We start from the raw sequence: 13,177 nt of genomic DNA, 5'->3' as shown, positions 1-13,177 counted from the left end.
AATAGAAATGTAAGCGTAAACAGTGCCATAAAATCCTGTTGAAGAAGGAATGTAATAATGTATCATGTGACAAAAGCTATCTTCTCTGTAATCTCTAATGTGCAAGAAATGAATGTGTAAAACCGATTGAGAAGTTAATGCTCTGTTTACTACACAAGTATTACATACACTTTTCCCTAGGTAGTTCATTTCACTCTAACTGCCTGTCAGAATGAATGCGTTTCTTAAAGTACACGGAATGCGTGCTCTGGATTTCCTTTGTTCCCATGTTTCAAAGGCTGCAGCACTGGCTGTACAACCCAGACGGTGATGTTAATCCTGGACTGCGCATGGCTGTCTGATTTCCACATTCTAGAAGAAAGGGTGAACATCCAGCATGAATATTAATATGCAGAGCAAAAGCATTAACAGCTGAAGATGAAACAGGCGGTCACACACTTAAAATAGTACCCTAGCTGTCGAACAGAAAGGTTTACTGGGCACAGGACAGAGGGAATCTAAGCAGAGTATTACTGTTACAGGTTCTATTTAATATCTGAAAAATAAATTTAGGACTGCTTTCCAGCTGACTAATCCCAGAGGATTAGGGTTTCATGAAGCCCTAACAGCAGCCGCTGATCTTGCAAAACATAAATAAGAACATCATTTGTTTTCTATGGAAAGTCACAGCAGCTGAGCACTAGAGTGAGACCACTGTTAGCATGCAGCCTAATTGAAAGCATTTGGACTCAGGATGAAATTATTTGCTTGCTTATTACGGAGGTGGGATCATTTCAGAATAACAGAGTGGAAGAATAAAGGGGAGTTATTCCATACATCAGTATTTCTTTAATTCCCTTTTTACGTTTGTCTGTAAACAGTGGAGAAGGGATTCGTCTGGAAGCCATGGCATGGCTGGAACAAATAATCTGCATGTTATGAAATCTCAATTTCAGAAGATATAATTAGAGTAATGAGTTGACGTGGTACAGTATATATTTGGCATTCTGTAACCTTTCCTTGAGCTCAGAGTCGGCTACAGTTCCTGACATACATTTCTTCACCGACTGTTTATTCAAGAGCTAACAAAACAAAACAAACAAACAAAAAAAATCATCCTAACATTGATAGCTCAAAAAGCAACTTGTTTTAGCGAAACAATCTGTGGGTTAATGACCACCAAAGACCATAATAAGACATACTAAAGGATTACAAGAGCTGTCCCAAGTGCTGAAATATAGTTTACACATTTACAGCCAAATGTTTCATTTAAAGGAAATATTCCTTTAAAGTGAAGACGTACAACAGGGAGTACTGCATTAATCAAAGGGCAGGTGACTGACAGCTTTTTCTCAGAAATATTTCATTTAGACCAAGTGACCTACTTTCATTATGAGAAGGATGGCTCCAGCCAAGGTTCTGTCTTGTTTACTGATAGTACTACTGCTACTAATTTTTGGTAAGTCACTTCTTACATTGCATATTTACATGACATTTAACTCTGTGGAAAACCTATGTTCATTTTAGTTAATCCATTAATCAGTCAAATTTCTGATGCTACTGTGATTTGTTTTTTGTGGAAAACCCATTGTGATTACTGTATTATGGAAGGACAGATCAGTTAAGAGTCATCATTTTTTATCTTCTGATTTCTGTGAAACTTCTCCTTCTGTAGTGTAGCCAGCTTTCCTCATCTCCTACTTACTTCATCTACAGCTCTTCAGAAACTCTGACTTATATTGCCTTAGAAAAAGGGGTATTGAAGAGAATGCAGAATTATGCCCAGCATGTACCACTGGAAGTGAAGATATGGGGTGATTTGGGTTTTCTGAATTCCATTTGAATTGATAACAGCACATTTTCTTACATTCTGAGGCTAGTCCGCTGAAAATGCATTTGTTTGCACAGCATGACACATATCCTAGACAAAGAAACTGCCCTACTGAACTGGTAGCCCCAAGTGCATTGTCTCTGTTGTTTCTGAGATCAGATGGAAGACATCTTTCATATGATGAATGCATTTTCGGGAATACCCAATCTAATTTCAAGGCTGATGCCTTATGACTATTACTCATATTTGTTTATGCTACACTGGGAATACTGGAGAACCAGCCCTCTCCGACTCCCACTGTCCATGTTTGTGAATCAGTGTGCATTTATTTAGGGAGCACAATGAACTGTTATCTTTAATCCTTGTAAAATCCAGCAAAACACCCTCCCCCCAACGAAGCACACATGTAAACACATATACAGATATACATACTTACATACATAAATAAATAAGAAAGAATATTATAATTCAGACTGTCACAGGTACTTTCTGCCCTTGATCATTCAGTTATGGTCTTCTCCCACTTATCAGATATCACAGTCAGGTTGTCTGTATCAGATGTAGAATGCCACATCTGTGAGACAGGTTTTTAATCAAGAGCAACCACTGTTTTCTTAAACAGTATGGATTTTTGCATTATGAGTCACATGTTGTACAGAAATCAATATTTTTGAATTGCATGTCACTTGGTGAGGTAGTATGGTGGCACAGCAGCTGGAATTGTTGCCTCATAGTACTTAGATCGCCAGTTTGGTTCTTGGATGGGAAAAATTCTATGCAGAACTGCGTATTTTTTATATGTCTGCATGCTATAGCTGCTCTGCATTCCTCCCATACCACAAAGATGTGGAGAGCTCACAGTTCTATACACTTTTTGAAGAGGGTGTGTGTGTGTGTGTGTGTGTGTGTGTGTGTGTGTGTGCGTATGTGTTTGTTTCTGTGTGTGTGTGTGTGTGTGTGTGTGTGTGTGTGTGTGTGTGTGTGTGCATGTGTGTGTGCGCGTGTGTGTGTGTGTGTGTGTGTGTGTGTGTGTGTGTGTGTGTGTGTGTGTGTGTGTGTGTGTGGGTGTGTCTGTGTGTGTGTGTGTGTGTGTGCTTGTGCGTATGTACTTGCATGCATGCATTTTGTTCAGAGAAGTTCCATACCTTGTGCCTAATGTCAAGGCTGATGTCTTATGACTATTACTCATATTTGTTTATGCTACACTGGGAATACTGGAGAACCAGCCCTCTCTGACTCCCACTGTCCATGTTTGTGAATCAGTGTGCATTTATTTAGGGAGAGCAATGAACTGTTATTGTTAATCTTTGTAAAATCCAGCAAAACACCCTCACCCCAACGAAGCACACATGTAAACACATATGCAAATATACATACTTACACACATAAATAAATAAGAAAGAATATTATCATTCAGACTGTCACAGGTACTTTCTGCCCTTGATCATTCAGTTATGGTCTTCTCCCACTTATCAGCTATCACAGTCAGGTTGTCTGTATCAGATGTAGAATGCCACATTTGTGAGACAGGTTTTTCATCAACTGCAGCCACTGTTTTCTTAAACAGTATGGATTTTGTATTATGAGTCACATGTTGTACAGAAATCAATATTTTTGAATTGCATGTCACTTTGTGAGGTAGTATGGTGGCCCAGAAGTTGGAATTGTTGCCTCATAGTACTTAGTTCGCCAGTTTGGTTCTTGGATGGGAAAACTTCTATGCAGAACCTGCACATTTTTTATATGTCTGCATGCTATAGATGCTCTGGATTCCTCCCATACTACAAAGATGTGGAGAACTCACAGTTCTATAGACTTCTTGAAGAGGGTGTGTGTGTGTGTGTGTGTGTGTGTGTGTGTGTGTGTGTGTGTGTGTGTGTGTGTGTGTGTGTGTGTGCACTTGTACGTATCTACTTGCATGCATGCATTTTGTTCTAGAGCAGTTTCATACCTTGTGCCCACTGAGTGCCTGAGTATGTTCCAACCACCCATGACCCTGAATTGGACTAAGAGGCTAAGAGTGAATGAATAAAGTAATGAATGCCATTTATACTTTCTCTGGGTAATATCATATTGCTTACACTGTTAATTATATGCAGATAACAAAATATTAAAGTTTTCGTGTTCATACCACAGATTAAATGCCAAGTCATTAGTCACAACCAAGACCCTGCAGTAGTTCATAGGTTCATAGGACAATGCTAGGCTGTTTCCCCACAGGTGGGATACCAGAGGTGTATTTTCTGTTTTCAATCCAGTCATCCAGGTTCCTCTTAAAGCCGGCTAGAAAGGTACTCTGCTTAACATGGAGAAGAAGTATATTCCACAGATGTTGTTCTCTCTAAAATTATAATTTATTTCCAATATTTGGCCATTCAAGAAGAAATTTGTGATTTTTACTCTGGTGCATTGATACAGAGGTTTTGTGTTTGTGTGTGTGTGTGTGTGTGTGTGCGTGTGTGTGCGTGTGTGTGTGTGTGTGTGTGTGTGTGTGTGTGTGTGTGTGTGTGTGTGTGTTCATTTTATCTTTTAAGAGTGTATATTTTGTGGCCAGATCAACAACAGTTTGAGAGTATTGCCACATGGCACAATGCATATGTATGTGATTGGATCCCGGGATAAGTTTACCCGACTTGGGCTCATAGAATGTTTTAATTAACTAGTATTTGAGGTTGGAAACTATACCAACATGTCTTTCAGATTTAGTGCCTTTGAAAATAGATATTAAAAATAGTGTACAATACGATAAGCTCAAGAGTCAGATGGAAATAAAATTGCTGTGCAAACCTAAAAACTCTACTGAAATAGAATGTATGTCACTGACTTCTGATTGTTGTTCTAGAATGTTTCATTTAAGTGCAAAGATGTTTCTACTAGTTTTCCCAGAGAATTTAGATTGCCTGTTTCCCCATTTCAGAACTAAAACTCACATATTGTCACCCATATATACTCTATTGCAATACAGTTTTGAAAACATAGTTACTCAGCACCACAACCAATTTATTTCTCTTGATATTTTTGTATGACTGATGTAGAATTTATCTGAGATAATTTCATAACACAAATTCAACTCCACTCACAACTTTCTGAAGAAAAGCTGTATTCATAGGCCTGGGGAAGTAATGGCAAAGCAAAGAAGATATTTAATACTTCTAAGCAAAACTAAGACACACATGTTTACAGACAAATTGAAATGATTTTCATTGCATAATCCCCATGTACTAACAGTTTTTTGATACTTTTAGAAGTAGGGTAGTGAGTAACATTTGACTGGAAGACAGCTTCTCTTACCTATTTACAAATAACAAGGATAACACTAGCTATAATATTGTGTCCATTGTCAGTTTCTTCTTTTTTAATGTCCTCTTTCATTATGATTTCTCCAAGTATACCAATATGTCAAATGCCCATTACCTGTTCACTATATGCCCATTACCTGTTCACTATATGCCCATTACCTTTTCACTATATGCCCATTACCTGTTCACTATATGCCCATTACCTGTTCACTATATGCCCATTACCTTTTCACTATATGCCCATTACCTGTCCACTATATGCCCATTACCTTTTCACTATATGCCCATTACCTTTTCACTATATGCCCATTACCTGTTCACTATATACCCATTACCTGTTCACTATATGCCCATTACCTGTCCACTATATGCCCATTACCTGTCCACTATATGCCCATTACATGTTCACTATATGCCCATTACCTGTTCACTATATGCCCATTACCTTTTCACTATATGCCCATTAGTCTTTTTTCTTCTAGCTTGAAATTATGACTTATCAAGAGATCCTAGAATAATATGGTCTTCTAAAACCAAATGTACTTCCTGGATCCAAAACTATTAGTACAGAGTATGAGGTATATAATGTATAGTATAAAATATATAGAATGCAGGACATTCTGGCCTCATGGTGCAGATGGCTGGAGCCCTTATTGTCACCTAAGTGACCAAGTTTAATTAGAAAACCCAGCACTGGAACAGCCATGCAGGGAGAGGGAGGAGCAAAGGGGTATGGCCCATTCACCTCTTCCAGGAGGTGGAAGAGAGGGTGGATGCAGGTACAGTAGCGATGTTAACTCTCTGGTGGAAAGTAGGGAGATCTCAGCTAATGCCACAAGAAGAAGAGGAGAGGTAATGCCCCCTGTGGAAGTAAAGAGACATCCTCTGTCATTAGCCCACTGCATGTACCTACCTTGATGATCACCAGGTATGTGCTGATTAGAAAGAGAGTAGGCAGAAACAAGTCAAAACAGTTTAACCACTCCTAATGGTTTCCTGAATGATGGCTTCTCTCAGTTGACCCTTGCTTTTGTGATGGGGAACAAATGGGCTGACTGGTAGGAAGGGGACAGATGTTTGATGGAAGAGAAAGCAAAAAAAAAAAAAAATATATATATATATATATATATATATATATATATATATATATATTTAAGACTGTCAGTTGCCTAATTAGCTTGTGTTTCTTCTTGTGCACAGTTCAGTTATATCCATTATCTTATCAGTATTCCCAGCTCACCTATAATAGTCCTGGTAAGTGTCTTAAACTAATACCCCTCGGTTACATAGAAAAGGACAATATTCTCCTGACAAACTGATACATCTGTATGCTTAGCCATAGTAGACTCATGAATGTCATGGACTTCCTTAAAGGTTCCCCATTCTGTGACATACATGTGTTAATCTCATCACTCTGACTTTAGTTGCTGTCATAAGCCAGAGTTATCCTACTTAAAGAATGCAGCACACCTCAGAGGTCCCTTTGTGTATTGCTCTCCAGGTGCTCTAAAGAAACATTTAAGAAGGGTTTTCATAGGCCCCTAACTGAAGGCAACTTTGCTTCTTCTCAGTTGAAATTATCTATCAGTGCTAGTATTTTATCTTCCCTGTCTGTGACAGATTCATCTATTTAACTGTTACTAGTCTGCCAGAAATTTCTCTGGATGTTCTTCAGTATCCCACATTCCTGCTCTATTTCTCTTATCTAACATTTACTTTGAAATCTAACCCAAACCATTGTTACTGTTTTGGGCTTAAGCACTGGTTATATTTTTTGATAGAAGTGCAATAATAATTTTTAATAATATAATTTCTGTGGCTTAAATAGAGTACTAGGCATTATTCTTTGAGGAGGGTCAGCATAATATAACATTTGGGTTTATGTACCCTCTGTGTCCAATTACCTAAGCCACAATTTCTCCCAGTCATGGAATGCTTCTATTGAGGATCCTAGTCATAGCTCACTATTGCTTAGGTGCTGCTGTAGGGGCTGTGAAACTCCCTTACATATTCCACATCATCCCACATTGTCTTCAGCTCTTCATACTACATCTAAGCCTTGGTACTTTGGTGTGTTAGAATAATTGCTATTTTGCAGCTGCTTGTATTGTATGACTATTTTCTCCCCCTTCAGCGCAACAAGTCATCCGGAAAAAAACATATCATACCTTTATATAAAAGAGGGAACATCCACCAACCTCTTCAATTACCAGGTTATAGCCATTCTACATCCAGTCTCAAAAACACTAGCAAAATGCATTAATTTCCAACTGCTATCCCATCTTCACAATAACAATCTCCTCTATAACACTCAACATGGTTTCTGACCTCAACACAGCACCACTACTGCTCTTGTCAGTTTTACCAAAATCATAAACTATAATAGAAAAACCAGCAACCTACTATCCTCCCCTTCTCAGACATATCAAAAGCATTTGACACAGCCTCACACCAATGCCTGCTCGAGTAACTATTCTCCCTAGGATCCTCCCATTTATCCCTTAGCTGGTTCCATGGCTATCTTACCAATGGACTCTAGGCTGCAAAATGGAAATAAGATCTCTTCCACTTTCTGTCTGTCTCTGTTGGCATACCTCAGGGCTCTATCTGAGACCCTTTACTAGTCAACATATTCACTAATAATCTTCACAAAGCTACCAAAGAAGCCTCCATAGTCCAATTTGAAGACAATGCCATTCTCATATGTCCTGCACCAAGTTATGTCCTGTACCAAGTTTACCACTACTTCACAAGATGACCCAGGACTCATTTTTCTCAGTTGAGGCCTGTCTAGATGACTATCAACTACTTGTTATTGCCAAAAAAAACAAATTAATGCTGCTTTTACCATAATATCTGTAAGCACAGTAACAATCTTTCAACATCATATCAGCAAATAATACCACAATTGAAATAATTTCTACCACAAGGCTTCCTAGTGGCATAACTGATGATAACTTAAAATATGAACAACAGATCACTCAAACCATCAAGGAATTCCAGCAAAAACTGAGCTGCCTCTAGCAAAACAAACCTTTTCTCACGGTCTCCTCAAAAATTCTTTCACATCTTATCTTCTTGCTTCACTTCTATGCCAGGGAATCTTCTTGGGCTAGGCTTATATAGGCTCCAGGGCCATTAGCCTAGTACACACCTATGAACTTATGAACCTATGTAAGCAACCATTCTAGCTAATCTTCACTCAACCTTAGAATAATAAAATAGAAGCTTGCTACAATAAAATAACTAAGCTTCAATCCAACTTATCAAACTGTTCAGACCACTGCCTAGCACTAAAACACTTAGTGGCTCAAACTACCAAAAGACCTTACCTACTCCTAACTGCTGACTGTCCACAAAATAATATACACACGACACCTGCCCATCACTACAAAACATTCTCAAACACTATTCTCCAACTAATACTCTCTGCTCACAGTACAAATATCTTCTGAACAGGACCAAGTTGTATAACAATGCAGGTGACTCACTTTATTCAACCTATGTTGCCTAAAACTAGGCAAGATTACCACAAGTTTCAAGCACAGCCAAAAACAACAGCTAACTTCCTTATGACTATATTCATGCTCACATCCTGACTATACCCACCCTTCTTTCTGTTTCTCTTCTGTTAACAATCTCTCTATCAATCACCATAACTCTGTCACCTTTCTTACCTGTTGTCTCATTTTCCCTCTCTTTCTTTCACCCCCACTACTGCTCCTCCAACTAACCTATATCCTTAATTCTCTTCTAATAATACCTCCTTACGCACCTCCTTTCCTTACCTATCTACTGCTATCTCAACCTTTCCACTATCAAAACTTTTTCTACTTGCATTTTTATTCAGCTTTTCTGCTTGCACGTTTCTACCTCCACCGTTTTCTGTTTGTGCTCCAGGGACATCCAACCTCATTTATGTCACTATACATACTGAACCTATGTGCATTATCATTGCTCTTGTATCTCCAGCAATTACATGTTAACATGTCTTTGACTACCCCGTGGAGAACCCCATCCTTGCAAGGCTACAGTGCCTTCCACACTTTCAGACTGCAAAATGAATGTGTGAGAATCAAAGGAGGAGGCATATCTATCTTCATCAAAGATAAATACACCTCTTGACTGGTTAGACAGGAAAACTCCATGTAGTTACTCCAATTAAAATAGCTGTGGACAAGACCCCCGCTTCAAGTCATCATTAGCTATAGGCCCCCTTCAATGAACCAAGATACCCACACTGCTTATTTGGACCTACTTAAGTCAATCAAATTACAACCAAACACTCTAGTCATGAGCAAGTTTAACTATCCCTCCATTGACTGGGAAACTTATATGAGTACCATCATGTTCACACAAAGGCTCCTGGACTTTTTAATACTAATGCTCTGAAACAAATAGTATGCATCCTCACAAGGGGCTCAAATATTTTTGACCATTTCCTCGCCAACATGTATGACAGTTGTACTACCACAAGTATAGGACCCTCACTTGTTAAATCTGATCACAAATCAGTCACATTTGAAGTAGCTATAATACCTGACCCCTTTGTAGGTGAACTCAGGCTAAAAAATATTCACCAAAGTTAATTATACTCTCCTAAGGGATGGCATAAATAATCTCCAAGCTTCTGTTCCCACAGATGATATTGACAACTGTACTAAGGTGTATACAAATGCCCTGTACAAACACTTACACAAATGTATTGACATGGCTGTACTTGATTGGATCAAAACAAGATCCTCAAGAAAAGAACAAGCCTCCCTGGTGGACATCTAGCATTAATATGTTATACAACAAGAGGAAGAAGTTGCTGTCTATGAATACAAAAGGGAGGTCCCAGCACTGGAAGAGCACCCTCCTCTGCTTTAACAAACAAATAAGACAACTTGTAAAATACTCTTAGGGCAACTTTGAAAAACATTTAGCAACCATAGCAAAGGATAACCATAAGGCATTCTTCAGCTATATCCATAACCTAAAAGGTAGGACCCAGACGTGTGCTGAACTAGCTGTGGATGGCATCGCACACACTGATCCTGCAAAAATAGCTAACCTATTAGCCAACAGGTTTGGTGAAAATTTCACCCCCCCATGCCCTCCAAACATTCCACAAAGCATTCCCTTTACATCTCCCCCACCTTTCAACTCCAAACAGCAAGTCATTAATGCTCTTTCCAAGGCCAAAAACACAGTCTCTATGGGACCGGATGGCATCCGAAGTTGTGTTTTAAATGGTCTATAACATGAGTTAGCACTCCATTAAATACTCTCTGCAACCACAGCCTGAGTACTGGTTTTGTCTCTGCTGAATCGAAAACAGCAACTGTCTTCCCCTTTCCTAACAGGGGTGCAGCAATAGACCCTGAGAACTACAATCCCATAAACATAACCAGCCTTATCTGCAAAGCCATGGAATGAATCAACATGGAACTTATAAATAAGGATATAGGTGATCTCCAAACCCCTGATCTGAAAACCTAGTTTCATGAGCGGGTGCATTTTAGTAAAGTGATGCCTTATGATGGGAATCTCTTACAATGTTAATAAACCATTTAGAAGAAAGAAGCTGGTTAAATATGGAAGTATGTAGCTTGATAACAGCTTCTTTAATTAATGCATAAGAAAGAACAGAGTACCAGATGGCTTGAGAATGTGGAAGTTTCTGAACAGACTTTCTAATGGTTCTGAAGTACACTTACAGTTAATGGATATGTTTGATAGTCATGACTATGAATTCATGAGACCATGAGTTTAAGACAATGAAAAGCAATTAGCAATTTTGGAGGAAGAAGTTTCAGTACTGAATGAAATTATAATACGCAACTTATTGCTTGAAACGTATCAAGACAATTAAGCATATATTTAAAAAAATGTAGTCATGGTGTAAGAAAGTAAAGATCAAAAAGCAGAAGAAAAATTGGAAAGGAACAGGAAAGAGTACGAGTCCAAAACAGCCAATCAACAACCTCATTCAGTGGATTTTAAAAAGTAAATTGAAGCTGCGGGACATTAAGAGGGCATGGATGCGTAGAGTCATAAGGTTCCATTGCTGACCATTTAGATTTCCCATCTTTGTGCAGATCTCAGAGGTTGTGAGTCAGTCAAACAACAATGTAAACCTCAGTGCAGAACAATACTCTGGAACATGCAACCTCACAACCAGGTCCTATGACAGTGAGGAGGGGTCATGGATGAGGATGGGAATGGTGATGGGGAAGGAGGTATGAAATGTAGTTTTCAAAAAAGTTAACAAAGTTAACTTTTTTACGTAGTTGAAATGCCATCTTTAATTATATTAATTATATTAACTGGAAAATTAATGAACAGTATTTTCAGATGTTTGAGTAGGATTTTGCATTTGTTCCAGACACAAGAATGGATTGATAGGTGTGCTTATACAATTAAAATTATATAAAAGATAACTGAATCTTCTAGTCATATGAATAGGAAATGCACTTAGTTCATCTACTGAATCAAGAGACTTTTTGAGAAAATGTATTTTATTCCTCCTCTCATTCATCTGGTTAAAAATGTATTTGAAAGAATGTGTGTGGAAGAGATCCTCTGAGTTCTAAAACTAAGATCTGATTACACCTTTTATAATATGAGAGCCCAAAAAGGAGCTCTAGATGATGATTTAGTTCATGACTGCTCAATATGCATCAGGAAACCAGGGAAAGGCTAGGAACTAGTAATAATGGGCAGCCCTGATTATATCAGTGCTATGTTTGCCATTTTAAATGGTACGGAAAGATATGTTCCTGTCTGCAAAAATTAAATTAATACTGCATACAAAACACTGACAACATGATATTGAATGTCCTTTTTTCACTGCATGTCATTGCACCATCCCTATAGAGAGAGAACCCTATAATTCCCACTCTTTTTGGTATACCCAAATCAACCCTTTCAGCCTATTGTGGCTACCTAGGGGTTTAAGATACACCTCTTGGTAGATAAAAAGCTGAAAACATTTTATAAAGCTTACTCTCTTATTTTTTAGAGGATTCTTAGGACGTATTGCCAACAATTTATAGAAATAAGGGTTGATATTAACTAAAAAACTGATAGAGGTGAAGACTTTCACAGACCACTACGAGACAGTAATTTTAGATTTTAGCGCTTTCTTTCACGTTTATTACAGTGAACTTCTTCTTTCTGAAGAAGTTCACTGTAATAAACGTGAAAGAAAGCGCTAAAATTACTGTCTCGTAGTGGTCTGTGAAAGTCTTCACCTCTATCAGTTTTTTAGTTAGTTTTGGTTCAATTGTTCACCAAGGGTTGATATTAGTTACTACTGATGTTGTTAATTTGTTTTCATAAATCCCCTATGACAAAGGGTTATTATGGTTTATAATGGCATTAATTGCTAGTAATTTTTGTGAGCACAAGATATTAACATTTTGACAGAAAATATGGAAATGGTTCTTTTGCATACTTTTATTTATTTTGAGATGGAATTTTATAAACAGTAAATTTGCAAGGTTACGAGGGTAGCCCACATCTAGTGTATGCAGACTTAGTTATGTGTTTTTTGCAACTATCTGGAACCTATATGTCTGGCTCCTGGTAGATAGCTGCATTTCTGGAATGAAACTGAGCAGAGATTGAATGAGTTTTTGGAATATTTACAAACAACTGCTACTTTTTTAAAATGTACATCTTTCGAGTGAGTTTCTCAATTGTTTAGACATTTTAATTTGTTTAGATAAAATGACAGGAGATTTACTTCCAATATTTATAGAAAACCCACCTTTTCCAATTCTTACTTAAATTATAACAATAACTAACTCCTAAGACAAAATATCTTGTGAAGGAGCATGTGGTCAGAATAGCAATCATCTCTGAGGATGAGGTATTTTTAAAGGGAACTGGTAAATTAATAGCAATGTTTTACAAAGGGGTATTCAATAGATATGTTAAGGAAATTAGGTGATGAGATTAGAAAGGAAGGGGTTAGAAACTCCTCCACTGTTGAATCATAGAATAATATATAACCAGAGAGCATTAAAAGTTTATTACTTTGAAAGTTATGTGGTTTTAAGCCATAACACTGATTCAAATA

General features: G+C 37.8%; 1 protein-coding gene across 1 annotated transcript in view; it reads left to right on the top strand.

Annotated features, from left to right (window-relative positions):
* Positions 1 to 299: 299 nt before the first annotated feature.
* The window catches only part of SCN3B (sodium voltage-gated channel beta subunit 3), a 379,056-nt gene continuing 366,178 nt past the window's right edge, over positions 300 to 13,177 (top strand). The window contains exon 1 of the mRNA XM_044081132.1: positions 300 to 1,438. Within this exon, the coding sequence (XP_043937067.1) occupies positions 1,372 to 1,438 (67 nt within the window). The 5' untranslated portion in view covers positions 300 to 1,371. The remainder of the gene's footprint in view (positions 1,439 to 13,177) is intronic.

The sequence above is a fragment of the Protopterus annectens genome, chromosome 8.part0 (genome assembly GCF_019279795.1).
Source record: "Protopterus annectens isolate FY-2018-M chromosome 8.part0, PAN1.0, whole genome shotgun sequence".
Taxonomy (NCBI): domain Eukaryota; kingdom Metazoa; phylum Chordata; order Ceratodontiformes; family Protopteridae; genus Protopterus; species Protopterus annectens.
This window is presented reverse-complemented; position numbering and strand designations above follow the sequence as displayed.